We start from the raw sequence: 19740 nt of genomic DNA, 5'->3' as shown, positions 1-19740 counted from the left end.
TTATAAATGACATTAAAAACCAGCCACATGGCAGACCTGCATGTTTTGGATCTCACGGCGTTTTTAAAAAACATCGGTCAACTACATCTAGAAGAATCTTTAACTTAACGACGTAAACGTAAAGCATTGTAATTTTTTTCTCTACGTTTGCCGCTTCGTCGATATTTTCAAAAGCATTAGAATTTAATTTTGCAATGCTTGTAACCATCGTTGACTTAAAAAACATCAGAAGTTCCACTAGTTTTTAAGGTTCTCTCGGACGCATGCACGTGTGGTGCTTGCACGCGTGCGTGCGGGGGTCCTCGACTGAACGAAAAAGATACGACTTCCCTTTGTGTGCCCACAATCTTATCGGAAATCTTACCCATATTTTGAATTTTTTTTTCCAATGCAAGAAGCCAATATATCGTGACTATTTTGGGCATAGTGTTTGCCGGAAGCCCTCACAATGCGGCTACTAACACCAAATGTATTGAGACAGGCTGTGGGTGCTAAAACCAAAGAGGTGAAGGAACTTCAAATAGTGGCGAGAAAGAGAGAGAGAGAGCTCAACCAACCCTAGAAGTTGTAGCCTATCAACCATAACGAGAGGAAGTAGTAATCCTCCTGCAAATAAAAGAGAAAGGATGTGCTTTAAGGTGGACTGCAAGCAGTGTGGGAACGTTACCTGGGGTGGTTGTGGGCAGCATGCTGCCTCTGTTTACAGTAGCATCGAGAAAGGAAAGCACTGCATGTGTCGACCATGGCCGGGAGTTCCGATGCCCTCCAAGACCTCACCTGCCACTAGCTCGAACGAAAGTGAGATGAATTGCTACTTAATCCGATAAAAACTTTCTTGCTTTCGTTTATTGCTTTATATCCGACCTCAGTTTTGAGGAATCACTTCAAATCATTGGTTACAATTGCTCTTCGATGATGACATGCAGATAAAACTAGTGCCTGATTCCAAGGATGGGAGCAACTGGTTGTGGAATTGCATGATGATATGATGGAAGAATAAAGGATGCAAATGGTTAGAAGGGAGGCTGAAGGAAACTGCAGTGTATTTAGAAGTAATTGGCATTGCTACAATAAAAGTTATAGCAATGCTTAATAAACCTCTGGTCTTTAACAAGAATAAAGAAACATGTCGACATAAGTCGACGCTTCTGTTAAGGTCTCCGGTCTGCTTGCTGTTTGAAACGTTTCTGCAATAGATTAATGAAGTAAGACTGCAGTTTTTGTTGTTCTCTGTAAGCTTAGCGTGCTCTGTAATTGTGTTGCCAATAAAGAATCCTACTGAAATTAGACTCTGAAAAGGTTTACGATATGCTAGAATGGCATTATTACAAAAAGAATTTTTCAAAATTTTTAGTTGTTGAATCACTGACTGATCACAATGAACACATAACCTCAAGAGTTCAACAGCTGATGTACTCATGACCGATGCAGCATAACAATAGCGTTGTTATAACTACACTCCTGAGAACCTACCTAAAGAACTTTTAACCAATACAGAACAGTTTTCGTACAAATCTCTCACCAATAATCTCTACAAGAACATACCCCATCCTTGAAGTGGTGGAACCGCTTGTTGTCCCTAACAATGATCTCCCGCTCCACAACCTTGGACATGATCTTGATGGCATTGTGGCAGTCACCACAGATCCTGAGGTTCTTCATGATCCTCAGGGTGGTCCCTGGCGGCGTGCTTATAAGCCCGTAACCAATGGCCAGCCTCTCGCTGTGATACATCAGCGCCTTCTCCTTCGCCTCCTCATCAATGTCATGGAGCACGTACCTTGTGTCCGGCACGTAGCCTGCCGCCCTCATCTCCTTATGCAGCTCCCTCACCTTCTCAAATGCCTCTCTCCTTTTCGCGTTCCAACCACCGTTGCTGACCCCTCTCTCCATAAATTTCAGACCGGAAGGAGCCTTCGAAGAGCCCCGGTGTCCGTGTTCGAGCATTTTGTTTAACAGTTGGTGAGCTTCTTTGGTGCTTCCGAGCTTACAATACACAGAGGCCAAATTGTGAAGGATTGGTGAACTGCATATAGATGGGGACCTCCTCATTATAATCTGGTGGGCTCTCCTCACTGAAGCCAACGAGCGGGACTCGATACAAGCTTGGAGTAAAAGAACGAGGTTCGCAGGTTGTGCTGAAGCTCCCTGTGTGGCCATTTGGTCTGCCATTTGAAAGGCTGCTTCAATTCTTCCTTCCTTGCATAAACTTTCTAGAATATTATTTAGACTGTCTGCGCCTTGTGATTGGGATGCCATCTGTGAAGAATATCTAGCTACAGTGCTTGCATCGGAGGTGGCAACTGGGAGCTTGGGTTCTCTTAGAGTTAGAGGTGCCATCTTCTTGTTACGAGGGAAGCAATTTGGATAAAATCCGGCATTCTTTGAGGGATAAGAGCGACCAAATGGGTGTTCTTCTGAACTGACCATCTTGGCCGGGAAAAGGGAGTTCAACAGAGTGGCTGTGGCAGCAGTTGAGGTCATCGTATCAGAGAGGCAGGGAAACTCTGTTCCAATCCCACCGGATGATAAGTCGCTGCTTGCCAAAGGATGAACCAAACGGAAAGTTACAAAAATAGCCTTGCCCTTGTGAGGATGAGACTCCCGCACCTCATGAGGTAGAAAGCAATCAGTAAGGAACACCAGCCTTTTGAAAATCTTCAGCTATGAAACACTGATTCATAAACAATAATAAAAAAAACTGATTCATAATCTTCATGGGACGATAACTACATTCTTGAATCTATATTAAATCTTTTTTAATAACTCACAGCATGGTTTTTTTGGTGAAAAAAGCAAAATATTTTGGAGACGAGTTTTGGATGTTTGAAATATGGGGTTTGCTTATAATGTTCAACTTCTGTCGTATTTCGTCGTCTCTGTCCTTCCCGTCCACCTTTCAGCTCCGCTTTAAACCAACCAAAGGTCTCACTACAACAATTTAATATTTTAGAAAAATAATTGTGATTTAAATGTTTGGTTATGCAAATACAGCTTATTCATGATATAAAAAAACTTATGAGTAGTAATATGTTTTAATCAATAAATTGATAACATACAACTCATTACATATACAGCTTTCCTCACAGTACTCCGTGTAAATGGTGATTATATGCAAAACCTGCAATCACCAATCCTTAAATGTTTTGGGTAGCTGGAGTTTTAGCGGGCATTTTTAATAAATGAAAAAAAAGCCAGAATAAATGTCTGTAGGCCAAAAAAAAAAAGGAAAAATAAAACAACTATCGAGCTTGCCACAAAAATATACATCCTTGCATTTTCAGAAGAGCGACTATGGAATGAGGCTGCCGGATATAGCAACAAAACATGCTCCTAACGATTTGTGAATAGCGACTATGGTTTCCACCATGCCAAGTGCGTATGTACAATCTGATGTTTCTCAGTGATAAATCAGCGATGAGTGCTTTTTCAGAAGAATGACACCCCTGCAAACAAACTTCATGACCTTCCCTCAGGAAGGTCCAATTCAGAGATTAATCTGTAATCAAGAGAAAGCTGGAAAACTTCAGAGAATTCTTCAATCAAGGATTTATGAGCGACATCCATTAAATTAGCATCTTCAGTTGTCCCCAACAGCTCCTTTAGATTACCAACCTCACGGTCCCGTATGCCACAGGGAACAATGTGCCGAAAGGGAGCTAAATCTGCCGTAACATTCAATGCCAAACCATGATATGTTACCCACTTAGAAACCCGAATTCCAATTGCAGCAACCTTGTGATTTCCTAGAAAATCCAGAGCCGAACAAATAAGGTAAATCTAGAAAACTGTTAGCAGCAATTTACAGAATTACTACATTGTGCTTGGCATTATTATATTCGCAGTTGGTCTAGAGGGGAAAATGTCTAGGATAGCAAATAATAAAGTCTAGGATAGCAATATTATGGTGATTCATTATCTTATTCTGATGCAGCGAGCTATAAATATATGTAACTCTTAACAAATTTCCCTTTTTCTTTTCTCTTATCAGTTAGCATGAGTGTGTACTTGTACCTGAACAGCTCCACCTATCCTAGGGATGGCATGCATGCATGCAAAGATGGGCACATTCAAGGACCCATTTATGCCACAAGGAAGAAGCTAATCAGTATAAGAAAGCAGGGACATACCAACCCAAACTCCAGTGAAACCCTCAAGTCTGGATGCCTTGACAGAGAAAGTAGATAAAAGGACCCGGATTATCACTTCTTCAAGTGACCTAAGGTACCAATGCAGATCCATTTTGTGATACCGCAAATTGAGAATAGGGTACATAACAAGCTAAAAAGAAAGACAGCAGACAAACTGTAAGAAGGGAACTCCAAAAATACAATGAAGAAGATAATATCAGCAAGCAGTCATGACACAATTCCAAAATCATTTCTAATTAACTTCAAGATCTTTCTGCGTGTATATACAAACGTATATCTCTGGCAAGCTATGTCCACTTTTCCACGATCAGAATAACAAGATAGTTTTCAACTATTTATCTTGCAAGGAAGGCAAATAATGGAAAACTCAAATAGATAGAAACATCCTCTTATAATGGCATAGGTAAGTGATCCACAGGCTTTTTATTTTTAACTTCCCAAAAGGAAAGCTTATTTTACTAAAATGCTTCGCGAAGAAATATATGAAATAGGTGACCTAGACTACAAGTTTATGGTTTAGTTGAAACAACAAATGATCCCAGATCTCACAAAACTCGCGGCCATAAGTTGATGAATTATATTTGGTATCACTAATAGAGGAACTGGGCATCTATTTATTGTTAATGCACTATAAAGATAAAATGTAGAATTAAACATGGCTAATGAGTCCATTTACTCTCGTTTATAGTCAGTTTAAAGCCTGAAGCAGAGAAAGTAAACCAACATCAAGAACCAAAACAGCTGAAATTTACAGACAGAAAAAAAAAGAAAGTTCAAATGAAACATTTGTCCACAAACAGTAATTTTATAGACTGCAGAAATTAAACCCACAACAAACTATTATGAGCATATTAAAATAGAAGAAATACCTGTCCAGGGCCATGATAGGTGACTTCTCCACCCCGTTCAGTCCGGTAAATATCATAGGGAGAATTTTGTATATCAAAATTCAGGTATTTCTCCGAACTGCTAGTACCCAATGTATAAACAGGAGGATGTTGAAGAATAATCAACGTGTCAGAGTGATCTTCATCCCTTTCTATCAAAATGTGCCTCCTCCTTACCAAGAATTTTTGCCAAGACCATCCCTCCATATAAGGAATCTGTTGTTTGTGGAGGTCCAAGCAGTCACACCTATTTGGTACCACAGAGATTATTGACCTTCAATGAGGCAATAAAATAGGCAAGTAGCATATTGCTAAAGTAGACATTCATCCTGATTCTAAAGTAATTTCTCATATATTGGATCAATATTATTTAGCAGATACTGGAAAATCAAAGTCATGATGAAAAAAAGAATCAGAATTTAGGAACTACAATACCTAGCTAGTTTGACAAATAACAAATATCGCTTCATTCTAAGACTTCCACAACAACCACAATACACACACTCTCTCAATGATTTGAAGCTCTTCAAGCTCATCTGAGGCATATCTTTGGGAGGCTTCTAGGATAAAGTCCAGCAAAGTACCCAACTTCTATAGGGAAAAACTTGATTGCTTGTAGAGAGCCCTATTGCACTTGGTAGATCAGAATCAAAAAGGGCATGCTTTACATCTCCCACTGCTGCCTCACATCTACCATAGCTTTGTCCTCCAATGCCCCAACAATGGAGAAGAAGTCCACTGATTTACCATATCCTGGGTATGCCTGGGCCTCCTGCCTAACTGCTTAAGCATACAAAGTCCGAAGACAGTAAATGAAACCCCTCTTCTCAGCAGAATGCCACGAAGGGAATTCCTTAACAGCTTGTGCACCCATTCAATCACAAATACCAGTAGTTAACAATGAGGCAACACATGAATGTGCACAACTTACCAAGATAGCCAATCTCGATGTCAACTTATTAAAAAGCAATTGAAATCTATGCCACAAAGGTCAGCTGGCCCTTCCCAAAGTGGTTGCTAATGCTCCTATACCACTATGCCAGCAGCCCAGAGTGGGAGGGGGCCAGCTGTTGGGCATAAGCCGCCACCCAAACCAACTCCAACAACTGGAGGCATCTTCTTGACTCCCAATCTGCCAACCATGCATGATTGAGGAACCAATGCTTCTCTTAAGTGAACCTTCTTGCCCTCAAGGATTTTATTTTTTAATTACAGGTGCTCCAATTGGTGAGCATGTAAATCAGAAAGGCTTTCATAGTCTATTTCAGATAGGCCTCCCTATTTGTTGATATCCTAATGACAAAGGAAGTAGGCACATACCACTTGGTTATTGGGCTTCTAGTTGAGCCATTTACTCCAACTTAGAGCCAAAGCCACACTTTCCACTGCTTTCAAGTTCAGATCTCTTATGTCAGAAACCATCTCCTCGTTTAATGAGAGAGGTGTGAACCAAGAGCACAGTAAGAGTCCTTCCCTTGGTCACCATGTCTCTTGACCTTCGAATGGTGCAGTTAATGTGGGTCCTGTTCATGTTCCACCACCATTGGAGCAACAAGTTTCGTATGTAGGGTCATCCTTGAATATTAATTATTTGAATTGTCCGAGCCAAGGTTTTCAAGCATTAACCCATGCCGCCCAATAATTCGCATACCATACTGACCTCATTAGGTACTAATTTTGTACGGGGGCTCGATAAGATACTGTACTGATATATGATACACCCACTATCTCGCCTCCAACAATGTACCATGTATTGGTATGGGGGTGTACTGTATCAACCTAAATTGTACCCATACCGGTTCTAGTGTTGAGATTGAAAACCTAGGTGCAAGCTAATATTTTATGATTCAGAAAAACTCCCATAATAATTTTTTCTCAAATCCTATTACCAAATCAACAAGCTGCTAGGAATAACGGATTAGGACTTAAAACTATTAAATTATGATCTATATACATTAGAGTTATATATCATGAGCATGCTCCATAATGACTTGAAGATAAACTATGATGGTCCAATAATATCCCAAGCAATGACACATACATTGCTGGAGATATACATATTGTACAAGCAAAGCCCTAACAATTCCATGCATGTCATCTCCTCGTTTTATCTAGCATAGGAAGTGTCCCACTAACACAAAATGACCAGTTCAACATTGGGATAAACTAACAATATAAATAAATAGTTACTTATATCAAACTGCATTAACTAGCAGACAAGGTTGACGAGTCAATCATGCAATTTTTTAAAAAACTATATATATTGCACATATTACTCAAAGGGGAAAATTAGGCTTTAAATCCAGAAATTCTAGGTTAATATCTTTCAATATCAGAAATAGCCAATTGCTAGAGTGTTGTGAAAGGACTACATGCTGACACTTTTGGTCATGGTAAATAAGAGACAATATTTTAAAGATATCAACAAGTGCCCAAATATGCCAGCAACCTAGAAATATTAAAACTGGGTAGTTGAAGTAGTAGTAGTATTGTTCCATTCATAATTTGACAACCTGATAGGATGTTTTCGTAGAAATTTAGAAAATACTACAATTCAATACTAGGCCTCTAATTTGTTTAATCAAGAGGGGGTAATAAAAATAATTAAAAGAAAAGACAATATTGCCCATAACTTAACTGGCCATTTAACAATTTCATAAGCTTTGTAATGATTAATCACTTTGGACTTGGTTGGACACCTTTTCAAATTTACTAGCTGATTTGGTTGAACACATTTCATTAAACCTTGCTCTTATATCTATTTTTTGAAGGGGAAAATGTAGTACAAAAATCTTAAGTACGTATATAAAGTAAGAATGGAGTTGCTAAATCAATCAAAGTAGGATTAACAACGTGGAAATGAGTTCAAAGTGTTCTTTAATCGCCATTGTCAGAAATTTAATAAATTGTATTTTAAGAAGAAAGATAATTGATGAACATTGTGCTTGGATGATCATGTGCTACAATTACTAAGAGAATTCCTAATACAATTGGAAATAGGGGGTTGAATATGTGAGAAAAATAGTAAAAGAGATGATGAACAAATCTAAGGACAACATGATAATAAAGGACTTGATAGATTGCTCACACCAATATTTTAACCCTGATAGGAACAAATGACATTGAGGAATTCAAGAAGTCAACAGAACTTCTTTTCTTTTGATCAAAAACATGACAAAGATGAAGAAAAAATCCCAAAAAATCAGTTGAAACGCACAAGAAACTTATATGATAGTGTCCAATCCCAAAGCATTTGGCCCTGGGACAAATAAAATGAAGAGTGAGTAATATAGTAAGAAATCAAAAAGGTGAAAGTAGCTGACCTCCTCCTTGCATGATGACTTATTCTGGCAGCTTCTTTAGCCTCACTATGATAAACTTGACCAACCTTTGAGAACCCGACACAATGAAATCGTCTATGTTGCACCTTCTCCGAGGACATATGAGGTGGAAATGGAAATATAATCCCAAGATTTATCAAGCTCATCATGTTTCATCTATCTGTACCATAATTCCCAAAGAATTCAAAATAAAGAACTAAGGAACAGATTAATTATTTCAAAGTGAAATGATTGGTTACAAATTAAAAAAACTTAAATGTAAATTACTTAGCAACAAGTGTAGAGAATCAGTAAATAGAATTAATCTAAATACCATACAAGAGTAGAAAGAGTTCAGCAGCTAGATTTTTTTGTTAAGCATAGATCAATAAGAACTCACATAAGATTATCGGAGAAAAGAGAAAAGTGTGATACATGGGAAAAGAAAACAAATCCATGTTGGAATTCATATGACACAAAGAATATATTAAAAGCTGAAAGGAAAAAATTTAATGATGTAATTTTTAAAGGAAAAACATGGATTGGCATGATAATGAAATAGGGAAATTTAACCATACAATCAGACAAAAACAGCATATTTTGAAAAGATTCAACTGCAAATCAGTAGCCACGCCTGAAATTTTTGCTATGGGATCTCTGTTATGAACTCGGTACTTGTAGTTGTAGACCTGTTCATAAGTCAGGTTAGATCCGGGCTCCGTCCAAGGTATAACCAAATATGGTCAGCCCGGACCCTGCCCGACCTTCAGGCCTACTTCCCAGGCTCGAGCCCAGTACTTACTCGGGCTTCGAGCTTTGGGCCGAGCCTCAGGCTTCCTGAAACTTCATTTAAAACCAAAGAAAATGCAAAAAAATACTTGCAAATGTTTTAGAAAATACCAAAAAATACTAGTATATTACAGAACAGTTCTATTAAACATGCATAACATCCAGAATACAAAGTCAATCCCATCCAGCTTCCAATTAATTAACTATATTGTGGTCTAGTCTCCCAAATCAGATAGCTTTCTGAATGATGAGTCATTCCCTGTCCTATATTGTTCCCTTCTGCTATCCATCATTAGGCACTTTCAGAACAAAAGTTACTAACATGAAAAATACAGTGATGAAAAAACTTTAAAAACATTACAATATGAATTCAAGAACAATCTCAAAAAAGAAATCATTAATCAAAGATAAAAGAAATCAAATAACATATGTAATTTAATGATCTATAATTAGAAATTTCTTCAGAAGAGGAACACAGAATTGTACTTTATAATCTTAGTTACTTCACTATCTAACGCTGAAAAAAAAAAGAAAACTAGAGAAAAAATAGCTGGCTCCAAGCTCCAGCTATTGCTAGGCAAAGTCAGAGAAAGTGAATAGAGTGAAGGGGAGCAGGGGAAGGAAGATGGGAAGTTCATGGGGAAGGGGAGAGAGAGAAACGGAAGGATGGGGGCGGCGTGTTCAAGGGGAGATTTTCGGAGGGCGGATGAGACGACTGTTGCCGTTGACTGGTATCATAACAGACAGGATGAAGAAGAAGGGTGGAGAAGAGAAAAGTTCGAGGATGAGAATCACCCGTCCGACGGCCGTCCATCGCCAGCTGCTAGTAGCCTGGACTATGGAGGAAGAGAAATGGGGAGAAAGAGGGAGAGGTTGAGAGAGACTGAAAGGCTTACCGGTGTTGTGCGTCCAACATTCACCGGACGTCCACCGCCGGCTAGCCGCTGGCAGCGCGGAGGAAGAGGAAGAAGAGGAGAAAAGACCTGATTTGTGCCCTAATCCCCGATTTCCGACCGAAAGATTCCCCGAATGCCCCCAGCCTCCGCCCCGCGGTGACGGCGGTGATCTGCAGGTGCGGCGCCGGGGGACCCTCCTTGCAGAAGACGAGCGCCTGGATCAGCGACGCCCAGTGGACGCCCTCAGCGATGTCGTGGTCGACGATGTGACCCGCCGGTTGCCCGCCGCCGAGGGCTGGCGTGGCAGTGCACCAGTTGACGGCGGCGACGGATCTTTTGAAGTTGGGGATGGAGAAGGGAGAGGCGTCGAATGGAATAAAGAGAAGATGATTGTAGCGGATGCCGCAGCTGCGATGGAAGAAGAAGAGGATGAGAGGGGTCGCTGCCGGCGACGATCGGAGAAGAAAGAAGAGGAGGACGATCTTCTCGAAGAGGCAGGAGCAGGACTGCAGGAGGAGAGGGGAAGAGCGGACTCGGAATGAGAGACGGGCCAGGCGGCGAACCAGCCTCATCGAGTTCAACATCTACATACGAATGCGACCCGTTTATAAGACGGGCTCATTTTTCAGGCCCGGCCCATCCCTCGGTCTTAAAATCCAGGTCCAGGCCCTCCCAAGGGACAAGCTACATGGTATGGATTCCTAAATTTTTCCAAGGCATTAGATCATATAAAAGAACAAAGAGGCTTAAAAGAAAGGCCCTCCCAGATCCTGAGTGCCAGCTTGTGACTTCAACTCAAACAAATCATGAAAGAGGTGAATTTTCAATTATTGAATCTCATTTAACTGAATCTTCGATAATTATTGATGTCCTCTGCTTTCACAAGCATAACAATATTGATAAATATCAAAATAAATAATATTCACTAGGCTGATTGCACCTCCTTGAGCAAAGGTTTATTGACCAAAACAAGGATCCCAAATTGCATGAGCAATGGGCCATGTTTCGCTCTTCTAACAATTGGTTTTATTAATTATTACAGGACAACTCATGATAATCATATCACTCTATTATGCACCTTTGCATCTAAGATGGAATAGATCACTAAAAATGGTTCTTTTGGTTTTATAAAACAAAATTAATAATTAGTTTACTTTAATGTTAGATTAAAAATATCAAACTACCTGGAATTCAATACTTTTAGCAGTCATGTGCGTATGCATTATAACTAGTCAAATAAAATATGATTAAAATTATAGTTGATTATAATTTAGCTAATAAGATTTATCAAATTATATTAGTACATTTCTAGGATATATATGTTCAATAATTGCAGATGAAATATGAAAAATAAAATTTGATTGCAATTTTTTTTTTACCTACTGGTTATAATAAAGTTTAGATATTGCTTTTGTAATATAGTGGCCACAAAATTATTTTCCAAACACTATATGTACATTAAAATGAAGTTTCCTAGCATGTTACTTTTATAGTTCATTAATCATAATGAGACTCAATTCATATTTCCAAATAATGGTTATCAAACCACTAGCAAACAACATGTGCAATTTATGTTTGAGAAATATAAAATTTTAAATTGTATTATATGTGTAAACTATGAATAGTCTCTCGTATTTTTTTTATTATCACCCTTAAAATCTTAACCAAAGTCCATATCAAGATGGAACAAAACAAGACTGAAATTCATATCATAACAAGCCATCCATTTTCTCAACAAATTGTAGGAGAAAGAAGTATACAAAAAGGTCTAGCAAAATTATCCAAGGAAATCATAACCAATGTTTCTGAACATCTCAAAAGCATATTCAGAGGAACAAAGCAAGGCCTCCCATCTTTTTCAAACTCTTAACATAGCTTGTTCCAGCGAACCTGCAAAAGAAAAATAGTTGCTGACCAGATAGCATCCAACAAAGAAGGAAAAGCATATAAGACACGCGGCAAGCAAACCCGACAGTAAGCAAAACTAGGGACACGTCATTATCCAAAAAAACCGCCGGTGCAAATCGAACGGTCAAACGACGCTTTCCCTCGATTTGGAAATTTCGAACCCCAGGACTCGGATAAAGCCACGTGTACCAGCAAGGACACCGTTGCATCGTTCCGGCCAAGTGACGGAACCGAAGGAGGGACACCGGGAAAAAAAATGTTACAGCACCAAATGACTCCTCGCTGCATTGCCCTTCCACGCGGCGACACCAGGAGGCCCGAAGAAGAGCCAACACCATCACTAGAACCAATCCCCTCGTGGCACATCAGGTATCCTGGCCGGGGGAATGGCACGGCGTAGCACTACTCTCAAAGGCGTGCCGACAGCGCCAGGTGCAGTCCGTACGGCTCTACAGGTGTCCATAGGCCAACCGACCTATTGCGCCCCGCTCGTCTTTATCCACTCTCTCCTCTCTCGCACTCTATAGCTTGAGCTGTGAAATCTGGAGACAAACCCCGAAAAAAAAAAGGGAGTAGTTCTTCATCTTCTTCGATAATTATTCTTCGTCTAATTGGGAAATTTTGGAGCTTGGCGAACATGCGGAATGCGGATCGGCTGGCCGACGATTTGATCGAGTCGGATCTCAAGGAGCTTGGGATCGCCGCGAAGAAGCTCGCCAACCATGCCTTCAAGCTTGGCGGCGGCCTGGGCTTCGGCACCACCTTCCTCAAATTCCTTGCCTCCGTAGCAGCAATGTGAGCTCGCCTTTTTAGATCGTTTTTCCCTTTTCTATGATCCCTTTGCCTTTGTTTGCGTTTGTTCCGATTTCTTTGTACGGATACTTTTAAAAGGGAATTAACTTGATCTCGGACACGAATTACTCTCTCCGGTTCATGTTGCCACTTGCCAGGGCTGTGAGTTCCTAGCAAGAGCATGGTGGCTGGAAAATTTCTTTTCTGTCGCCATTAATTGAAAATAGAAGGGAAAAGAATTGGATGGAAGAGAAAAGCTTTGACATGGATATCTGACTCGAGGTTTTATCAACTACAATCAACTTGCCTAAGACTTGCTATGTTCAAGTCCTATACTTCCAAGAGTGATTCAGTAGGATAAAATTGATGATGCTATAATTTGAATTGTAATTACAAAGGTGGGTATAAGCTCCAAATATTATTTGATGATTTCATAAAGGGGCCTGAAGGGGCTTCTATGACATGTTATTTAGAGACTGAAGGCTTAAAAGAAATGCCAAATACATCAGATCAATACTGGAGGCAATAATTTTATATACATATACAGGGTGCCAGGTGGCATGGCCATTGCTATAGTTCTTGTAGCAGAACACATGCAAAAAGGAGAGAGGAGAGGAGATAAATAAACACAAATATGTAAGCAGCATACAGAATGAACCTTGACATGCTTGCGACATATCACATGCACATCTACACCCTTCAAGCTCTGGATTCCATAAAGTATTCATCAGATTCCATCAATTGCTGAAGATTTTGATGTCCTGAATTTATGATATGATACTTTCTAGTAATATCAGGTGGGTCTATTCTTATGAACACCATGCCATTGTATTGCTACCGAGTTCTAAATTGTTTGCTTTGATATTCAGTTCATGCAACTTGAGTTCAGACTCTTACACAAATTTGGTGATGGATTTGCATAATGAGAAGAAAAAGAAGAAAGAATAATTAGGAAAGGAAAGGGGCTTGTGGAGTACGCCCTCTTAATATGGAGTCTCTTAGAAAATCTAAATTTGTGAGAGCATATTTTCTTCCTCTCTTATAGACTTTTCGCAAGATGAAAGCACAACTCCATTCCCTAGTAGGGCTTTCACAAGCTCATCCATCACAAATCTCTTACTAATTATCTATGTAAAAGATAGCTCTTTATACAATTACATCTCTTTCCCAGCTTAATGTTGGGGATTGCAACTTTCTACTTACATATTGAGAGTATTTATATATTATAATTAAATAAAACAGCTAAATCATTATTGTTTGTACTTTCACAGGGGAACTGGGGTTAGGTTTTCAGTTATGACTTGATTGTTGATTGTTCTGTATCTGCTGGATCTAAAGGTTCTGACATCTGATTAAGATACATAGTTACACTCAGATTAAAACAACAATATATGTACGAGGAAATGCTTCGTTTTTGTGACTCAAACAAAAAAAAGCTGCAATTTTGCCTGTTTTTGTTGATACTTGGTTGTTTTTCTTGGATACAGTAATTTAACTTGATCTACGCAAGAGATGGTGAATTCTAATTGCCGTTGCCATAGACTTTATGTTGATGCTTATATGATGTTGCATGTATGTTTAGTTAGAATTTACCCACTTTCATGCAACTTATCTTCCATTTTTTAACTGTATAGATCAATAAATGCACTCCAGAGTTTTTGGAATGCCTGGAATCTTCATTACATACAGATATAGATATACATGTTCAGCCTTTTTTCGAAAAAGAAATTTATGAGAAGTGCTTTTTTGTGCAGCCAGGACGTTCTATTGATTTGAATGTTTTAGCTTACTTTGCAGTTAATATAATTTTTTTTTTTTTTTGCTTCTCTATCTGCAGATATCTGTTGATATTAGACCGGACAAACTGGAGGACAAACATGTTGACTACACTTTTAGTTCCTTATATTTTCCTGAGCTTGCCGTCTGTGCTGTTTTCTTTACTGAGGTGATTATCCTTTCCTTTCTTTTATATTAGCATTTTGATGTAGTGGGAACATGAGAGGATTTGAGATGTAATTAGTGCTATTAAAATGATATGTCCCAAATAAATCACTTTTGCCACCTTGAATCAACTTTACTGAATGATGGATGGGTAAATGAGTACATCCCTGATAGGATTAAATTGAGGTAAATGAAGTGTTGATATGCCTTTGGGGTAATATGCAATCATCAAATGCCATTTAGATTCAAAAAATAATTTCAAAAAACAATGGTCAGGCCACCTTTGTCAGAGCATCAGGATGTTAGGTGGTGGACGAGGCCCATGAGCATGATACTAGCATGGACAGTGAGTATATTAGATGTGGTTAGTTGTCACCCATATAAAGCGAGGATAGACAACTTTGTATGGTATGGATGGAAGTTCAGACCAAAACTGCCCTTCTTGTGGAGGGAGTTGAATGGTTGAAAGACTGCCTGAGTGTGGTTTCATGGAATGAGCTAAAAAAAAACGAAAACAAGATTTGGAAGGAGACTGTGAGAAATGATTAACTTAATAATCTCAGATGATTTATCCTGGGTTAGAAATTAACTGAGGACAAATGTAAGTAGCATCAAACAAATCGGACAATCCTAGTTGTTTATTGAATATTTTTCCATGGTTTGGTCTTCAATTTTATTCAAATATTTTTGCAGAGGGGAATTTGGTAAATGGATTGCATTTATTGCTGTTGTGCTGCGACTCTTCTTTCCTCGGCACTTCCCAGGTATGGCTTTTAATATCCATCTAGCTTGATCTACCATCTTCCTGCTTATATATGCCTGCGGTGGCACGAACACACTGAAGGTTTTGATTATCTGCAGTTGTATAGTGATCATATGTCTACAGATTCACGCAATGGTAATTGGTTCTATTTCTTTGTTTTTTTTTTTTCCTGATGGGCGTTCTATTTCTCTAGTCTCTCACATTTCCCTATCAGCAAATTGAGAAATGCTTCATCGTACTATTTATTTCAGTGTTAAATTTCTTCTGAATTGTCTACATATGGTCATGTTCAACACTTTGATCCACAAATTTCTTGGATCATGGAGTAGCTGTGTCAGCATTCTGTTATGTTGTGTTCTACATAGATTTGGCACTAGATGTTTGAAAGCTTTGCTAACTTGTCCACCTTATAGCTGTAAATATTGATTGTTTCAAATGTGTTATTTTCTTTTCTCAAAAAAAAAAGTGTCGCTTTCTTTTCCTCCTTTATTTGCACTAATAATTAGTTGAAACATGTAGGCACGTGATTCTAGCCATTTCTCTGATCTATCTGTGCATCGTTAAATCCCAGATCCTCCCATATCAAAGTGCCCTGACACAGTACACTTACGAAGCTTTCATCCTTGCAATAGAAAGATATCTACATGTGTAACATGTTAAGACATCATAATGCTGTAGGTATTAGAGAGAGCAACTGGATCCTTTCTGATGCGAATATTGTTCCTTTTGATGCAGACTGGTTGGAGATGCCTGGATCATTGATCCTTCTTCTTGTGGTTGCCCCTAGCCTCTTTGCCGACACGATCAGGAACGGTCTGATTGGCATCTTCATATGCTTAGCTATTGGCTGCTACCTGCTTCAGGAGCACATCCGAGCATCCGGTGGCTTTAGGAATTCATTCACAAAGAGACATGGCATATCAAATACTGTAGGTATCATTCTTTTGTTGGTCTACCCTATCTGGTGCTTGGTGCTGTATTTTCTGTAGGTTCTTTTCATTCCAGTTCTGGATATGTTTTGCCTTGCTGCCATTGACAGTACATTAAATACTCTGGTTTTGTGTGTCTTCATTTGTTTGTAAAGCTCGAAATCTGTTATTGGATGTAGCAACTTTGAGATTGTGGGGTTTCCTGTCATATGTTGTATATGTAATGAACCATGAAAATATTGAGATTTACATTTCCTAGAAAAAAATGGATTTGTACTTCAACCATGATATTTTTCATGTCGGAGATGGAGTTTGGCTTGCATAAATTTTATGTAGGTCTAAGCTAGTGCAAGCGCTGACACCATGTGCATAGGATTTGGATTTTGTGGTTCATCCTCTCATGTTCTTTTTCTGGTTTAATTGATTCATCTGAATTGATGAGCTCTTGCTGCATTTCCCTGTTCTGTTGGGTGGGGAAATCGCAAGTCATCTACCATGTCTGAAAACATCTTAAGAACTCTCTATGTGGGATTAGAGGTCATGTATCTGCTCCTTATAAAGGTGAACTAGAAAGCTATGAAATTCTTCTTGAGAAGTTTGGTGCATGGGAGAAAAGGTAATCTATACCATAATTTTGATAACTTGTATGTGGGCATATGGCTGATTTAAGGATGGCATTTTCAGTATAGGACCATGATGGCAGTTTCATTATTTACTTCATTCTTTGGAGATTGCTGCTCCATACTGTTTTAATCCTCACCATCCAAATTCAAAATTTGGCATAGTACACAGAAGATTTAGTAAAATCGTCTTGAAGGAACCTGATGGATGACAATAATTAATCAAGGTGTTCCTTGTGGTCGATAAAATAAGAGATGTTTTGATGCTATCTGTGTAGAACAGCATGCCATCCAGAATAGACTGATTGTGCTGATCCAAGACCCAGAACAGATACCAAACACATTAAAATAATATTTGCAGAAAATTACGAGAAGAAAATAATAGTAGAAGAAAATTTGAGAGAAAAAAGAATTATTTTAAAAAAAATAAAAATCAAAACGATAGATTTAGCCTTCTCTCACAAAGAAGCCTAATGTTTTTCTAAGATGCCTTACCTCTGACCGGAAAAGATGTCTTGCCAAATTTTTCCTTAATTTTTCATATAACTCTCTCCTCTATATATAAAATCACATTCTTTCTCCTACAACAAAATAAAAATATCAATATCTCCTACTAAAATATAAAAACATCAATATTTCATTCCAACTAAAAAACATATTCAGATATATTAAGTCTAAGACTCAACTCAATTAAAATAGAATCTAAATCCTAAAGTCATTAAGACTAATGACTAACTAAACAGAAATTTTAATAGGATTATAATTTAGCAATGAATTTCAATACACCAGTCCCATTGGTAGGCATTCCAACCTACTAAGTGATAACTTTCAAATTCAGAGAAACTTTGAAATTCAAAATGGGCAATTCTGAACTAAATCTTTATTTTGAGAAGATAAGGGTTTATAAAACTAGAATAAAAAAAAGGATAGGTGTAGAGACTCAATGGAAGCTGTTCTAACGAATGGAGTTGATTATGTTGTTGTGTTGGTAGCTGAAATTCCTCTATCGAAATTACAGAAAGGACGGCTCCATATATCTAATACGTAGATGTTTATGCCTTAGGTTTTGTTGAGGAGAGGATTCAAAAGAAAAATTAGGAGGGTGTGAAGAGGTAGTTAATCTCACAATCGTACGATACCTTGAGATTTAGTTGCGAGTTCGAGAGCCAGATCATTAACCATATACACACCTATATCAATTCAGCATTCCGAGTACTGTTCCCTGTTATTGCTAAGAAATTTGTTGACAAGCATCCTCGTACCTCCAGGTTAGCGTTTATATGAAGCTGGCCTTGCCTTTGGACTACAAGTGGAATTGCGGAAGTCAATCGATCCATGTTGAAGTAAAATTTATGAGAAGCGACTGGTTACTCTCTTTAGCACTTTGCTTTGTATTCCTTTTGATAATTTCATCATCTTTCTATCCATTTTCTTGAAAGTAAGTATTGTTGGGGGAAAAAATCCCATTTATCAACCTTAACATTGAAATTTAAGTAGTTTTTTTTGATAAATAAATGTAAGGGAGGCTTAGCCATCCAATTTATTATAGAAGAAAAAGTTTCCACCAAAGTTTACAAGAGAGGGTGAAAAACACCAACAGATAGAGAAACACAGCAAGTATGTGCTAACTTCTTTGCAAAAAGTAAGCGGCGGCCCTTATAATATTCACAACTTCTCAGACTTGATTAGTACATTGGTTATCTGCTATGTTTCTTGAGAGGAAAGGTTATCCATAGCATTTGTTTTATGCTCAAGGTCGGTGTTGAATTTAAACAACTCTTCATTGCTTGGAGGATGTTTAGAATTCAAATCTTGGATATTACTAAAACATATTAAATATGTATTTTCTGGAATTTTTCTTTGCAAATTTGCATTTCTCGTAGTCTATTCATTAATGAATGATGAGGAGAATAATTAAAAAAAATAGAAAACAGCAATTATATACATTAGAAACAGTAAGAAAACCTTGCAAATCTATTTCTCTTGGGAAAAAAAATTCAGTCCCCTACTTTGGATCCTCAACAGCTGTGTGCTGACAAGAGGTTTCAACTCAATTAAAGGAGGGAAAAAAGAAATGATGACTAATATTTACTACTGAAGATAATATGGGACTATTTCCAGGGACATCCTTGTACCTAGCAAGCAAAGATTTTGGGTTCAAATAGCGGATGATGCAACTGGAAGCATTAGGATTAGTTAGTTATAAAATACAAAGGCCTCCAACCCTCCCTCTTCCTAAAAAATTTAAAAATAAACAGATTGACCACTAAAGCTTGCAAGAGCTGCAACCCTTGAAGTTTAGTGAGATATGTCATTCCTCGTTCCTCAATCATTCCAACAATATCCATTCTATTTGGTTCTAGTTTGGATCCATGGTTCTTCCAATTTGCATTGGATTTGAGTAAAATTTTGAGTCAAAAATGAAATGATAGGCATGAGTCATAAGTTTTGACCAGATTTGGATCATAAAAAAAAAATATCCATATTATTTCAATGTGGATCATCAATGTAAAATAAGTTTGTCTATTTCTTTTTAAATACTTGTTTTACCTTCAATTTTCTAAAGAATGATTAGTTTCTTCAACCATCTAGCCTGACTTTTAGACGGCTTTAACCATATATGGTAGAATTGAAGGAAGTTCGACATCGCCATCTTTGCTTTATCTCGTCCTCGCTCGACATCAATGTCTCGTTGCTGCAGGTTGGCCTACGTCCTTGAATCGGCGAAGCAATAGGTCCAAGGG

At 38.3% G+C, this 19740-nt stretch overlaps 3 protein-coding genes across 3 annotated transcripts; 1 reads left to right on the top strand and 2 right to left on the bottom strand.

Annotated features, from left to right (window-relative positions):
* Nucleotides 1–1322: 1322 nt before the first annotated feature.
* On the bottom strand, nucleotides 1323–2859 carry LOC103721177 (pentatricopeptide repeat-containing protein At2g22070). Its single transcript, XM_008811257.4, has 2 exons — nucleotides 2772–2859; nucleotides 1323–2674 (listed from the first exon to the last, which is right to left on the bottom strand). Exon 2 carries the CDS (start codon nucleotides 2482–2484, stop codon nucleotides 1519–1521), a length of 966 nt encoding a protein of 321 aa, XP_008809479.2. The 5' UTR covers nucleotides 2485–2674; nucleotides 2772–2859; the 3' UTR covers nucleotides 1323–1518.
* A 237-nt stretch (nucleotides 2860–3096) lies between these two features.
* LOC103721176 (octanoyltransferase LIP2p, chloroplastic-like) lies at nucleotides 3097–10442 on the bottom strand. The gene is made up of 5 exons (XM_008811255.4): nucleotides 10044–10442; nucleotides 8362–8539; nucleotides 5021–5285; nucleotides 4131–4281; nucleotides 3097–3746 (listed from the first exon to the last, which is right to left on the bottom strand). The coding sequence occupies exons 2-5, from the start codon at nucleotides 8526–8528 to the stop codon at nucleotides 3460–3462; spliced, it is 870 nt and encodes a 289-aa protein (XP_008809477.2). The 5' UTR covers nucleotides 8529–8539; nucleotides 10044–10442; the 3' UTR covers nucleotides 3097–3459.
* A 2012-nt stretch (nucleotides 10443–12454) lies between these two features.
* Nucleotides 12455–16661, top strand: LOC103698497 (cold-regulated 413 plasma membrane protein 2-like). The gene is made up of 4 exons (XM_008780526.4): nucleotides 12455–12746; nucleotides 14581–14688; nucleotides 15378–15448; nucleotides 16183–16661. Exons 1-4 carry the CDS (start codon nucleotides 12589–12591, stop codon nucleotides 16434–16436), a joined length of 591 nt encoding a protein of 196 aa, XP_008778748.1. The 5' UTR covers nucleotides 12455–12588; the 3' UTR covers nucleotides 16437–16661.
* Nucleotides 16662–19740: the final 3079 nt, after the last annotated feature.

The sequence above is a fragment of the Phoenix dactylifera genome, unplaced genomic scaffold, assembly GCF_009389715.1.
Source record: "Phoenix dactylifera cultivar Barhee BC4 unplaced genomic scaffold, palm_55x_up_171113_PBpolish2nd_filt_p 000007F, whole genome shotgun sequence".
NCBI lineage: Eukaryota > Viridiplantae > Streptophyta > Magnoliopsida > Arecales > Arecaceae > Phoenix > Phoenix dactylifera.
This window is presented reverse-complemented; position numbering and strand designations above follow the sequence as displayed.